Source organism: Sinocyclocheilus grahami, unplaced genomic scaffold (genome assembly GCF_001515645.1).
Source record: "Sinocyclocheilus grahami isolate Dianchi unplaced genomic scaffold, SAMN03320097.WGS_v1.1 scaffold794.1, whole genome shotgun sequence".
NCBI lineage: Eukaryota > Metazoa > Chordata > Actinopteri > Cypriniformes > Cyprinidae > Sinocyclocheilus > Sinocyclocheilus grahami.
This window is the reverse complement of record NW_015505973.1, coordinates 876,477-879,219: the sequence shown is the minus strand read 5'-3', so window position 1 is coordinate 879,219 and position 2,743 is coordinate 876,477. Positions and strand designations below refer to the sequence as shown.

Below are 2,743 nucleotides of genomic sequence, written 5' to 3'. Positions count from 1 at the left end.
TCCAAATAGTTGTATCTCGGCCAAATATTGCCCTATCCTAACAAACCATACATCAATGGAAAGCTTATTTATTCAGAAAAATTTACACTCAAGACTGGTTTTGTGGTCCAGGGTCACAAATGGAATTAAATTGGAAAAATATTAAAAATAGAAGTTGCACTGATTGTCTCAGATGTTTTATTGGTTAAAAAAAATAAAAAAATAAAATAAAATAATAATATATATATATATATATATATAAATAAAAAAAATAAATAACGGCTTCGATTGGAAGATGTAAAAAAACAAAAACAGGTGTGATTATAGTAGCTCACCAAAAGCCTGCATCTTCTTGTATTGTAAACAAGGTTACGCAGTTTAACAAAGGCACTTGAAGAACGTGATTAATTTTTTTCCCAGGTGTGGCATCTATAATCCATTTTATTATTTTCTTAATGCCACAGATACAAATCATAAATGTGTGACATAATCAGGCAGGCTGGGCTGTAATGGATATTGCTGAAAGGTGCGGTGATCTGATTCCAGTCAGAGAGATGTAGTAGCACTGGTGTGAACAGATGCTTGTTGTTGAACTCTGCTGACCTTTTACAGTGATCTCCTTGATCTTTTTGGTCTTCTCATCAATCCATTTCTCCCGGCGGAACTTTTCCGTGGCACTCATTAACTCTTTCAGCTTCTTAATCTCCTGTGGAGAAAGAGAGAGATGGAAGGAGGGTTAAACAGAAAGAGAAAACACCAGGACACTATGGCTACTGGGTAACTGTAAAGAAATTAATTACATAAAAGTGGAAATTCTGTTGTCATTTACTCAAAATCATTTGATTCCAAACTTTACCTTTTTGTTTTACTGGAGCACAGAAGAAGAAAATTACGTTCATTGTCTAATTACAATGAATGGGTCTGACATTTTCTAGTGTTAAAAAGATGCAAAAACGCCAAGAATGTATCATAAAACTATGTGTAATAAGTGTTTGAGTGTAATACTCAAACATTTGAACTTTATTGAGAGAAGTAGTGATCATGTCTGATTTGTTAGTGAGTCGTTCAGATGGGCTTTGTGAACTGGATCAATTGATTCAATCGAAAGATCCAACACAAAGAATGAATTGCACATGACTACGTCTCTCATTTTTAGTGTATTACAACTAAAGTTTAACTTTATTATCAAAGTTTCAAATCTAAAAGTATTGATTTTTGGCCTTTCTTAGTAAAGAGTTGCATTTCTGCACTAAAGCAATCATTTGATTTAAAAAGCATGATGAATAATAAATGAATGGAATATAAGAATAAAAGTATTACACTTCAGTAATTAATTCAGGCAGAACTGTTCAATGTACAGATATTCAAACTTTATTCAGTACATAATTCAATCTTTTTTTTCTGTTTGGCTATTTTTGTATTTTGCTTCCATCTTAAATGTGCAACAAATTAAAAGTAACACGCGGTTAACTCCTTCCCATGTACAACAGGAACACCAAAATACACTGATGAAATGTTCAGCATTTAAAATGTAACTGAAAATAATGATATCACACATCATTCGCACAAACACAAGCTGTGAAATTGGGAAAAAGAAGCAAGGTCTCGAGATCAGCAGTTTGACCAGCTTGGAAATACGTTTGAAATACTCTTGTTATTACAGTAAGTCATCAACAGCCAGTTGGATGCTTCCTTGAGGTTAAAAAAAAAGCATGCAAGCAAGCAAGGTTAATGGCTCCAAGCAAAATGAAAAGTCTGCAAGTCTGTGTTAGATACGTGTTGAATAAAAGAATGGAAAATGACAGAACAAGGGAGTGATGAGGGGTTAGGTTAGAAAAACAAGAGTTACCTCACACATGGGACCCAGAATTTGCCAAACCTACAGGTAGATGGAAGGAAAGATAAAGAGAGAAACACACAACAAATGCAGAATAGAGAAACAGTTAGCAGTGGCAAAGCAACACGGCAAGCGAACATGCATTTGATGTTGTGCACAAGTTCATACGCACATACTCAAGATTATGTGCAGAGATACAGCTACTGACAGCAGCAGAGAGAACCACAAACCAGTGAAAACAATAGCTGTTGAGACCAACACACGACACTGATCTGCTACATAGTCTATAATACACTTCAGCAGACATTTAAAGCTCCATAGCCCCCTAGTTATGGAAGCATATAGGTAGCGAAATTCAATTTAAAATGCAATATGCAAAATGGCAATGCAATATTCAAAATGGCAACGCAATATTCAAAATGGCATTGTATTTCTGTATTTAAATTTGCTTTTTCCATTACCCATACGTGCAAAGTTTGGTGCTAAAGTAAAATGAAAATTAAATGATATAATTTACATTTGCCATTTCCAACAGTAGTCTTAATATGTAAATTGCATGCACATTTGAACGCTTTATAAGTTGCAAAATGACAATGAAAATGTATAACACAAATTGATTTGATATGTGTAACATGTTCAAGAAGAAATGGTAGCAAAATGATAATTTAAATGCTATTTGTCCTAAATGCATTTAGACTAACAGTTAGAACACTTAGGATTGCATTTTCATCATGACGCCGTGGGATATGTGTAGCAAAATTCAATTTGAAAATGCATTCCGAGCTGACCACGCCCACCCTCCGTCAATCATTGCTTCAAGGCAGGGATTGGCGGAAGCGTGTTACGTTTGGATCTTTCGAAACATGGCGGCTGGAGATCTGATAAGATCGCTGAATTCACTGGCAGATGAAGTGGAGCGTGAACAGA

At 34.9% G+C, this 2,743-nt stretch overlaps 1 protein-coding gene across 1 annotated transcript in view; it reads right to left on the bottom strand.

Annotated features, from left to right (window-relative positions):
• The window catches only part of LOC107561818 (centrosomal protein of 131 kDa-like), a 28,714-nt gene that overhangs the window by 13,565 nt on the left and 12,406 nt on the right, over window positions 1–2,743 (bottom strand). Inside the window, exons 15-16 of the mRNA XM_016246315.1 lie at window positions 1,829–1,858; window positions 583–685 (exon numbers count right to left, since the gene is read on the bottom strand). Coding sequence (XP_016101801.1) covers window positions 583–685; window positions 1,829–1,858 — 133 coding nt within the window. The remainder of the gene's footprint in view (window positions 1–582; window positions 686–1,828; window positions 1,859–2,743) is intronic.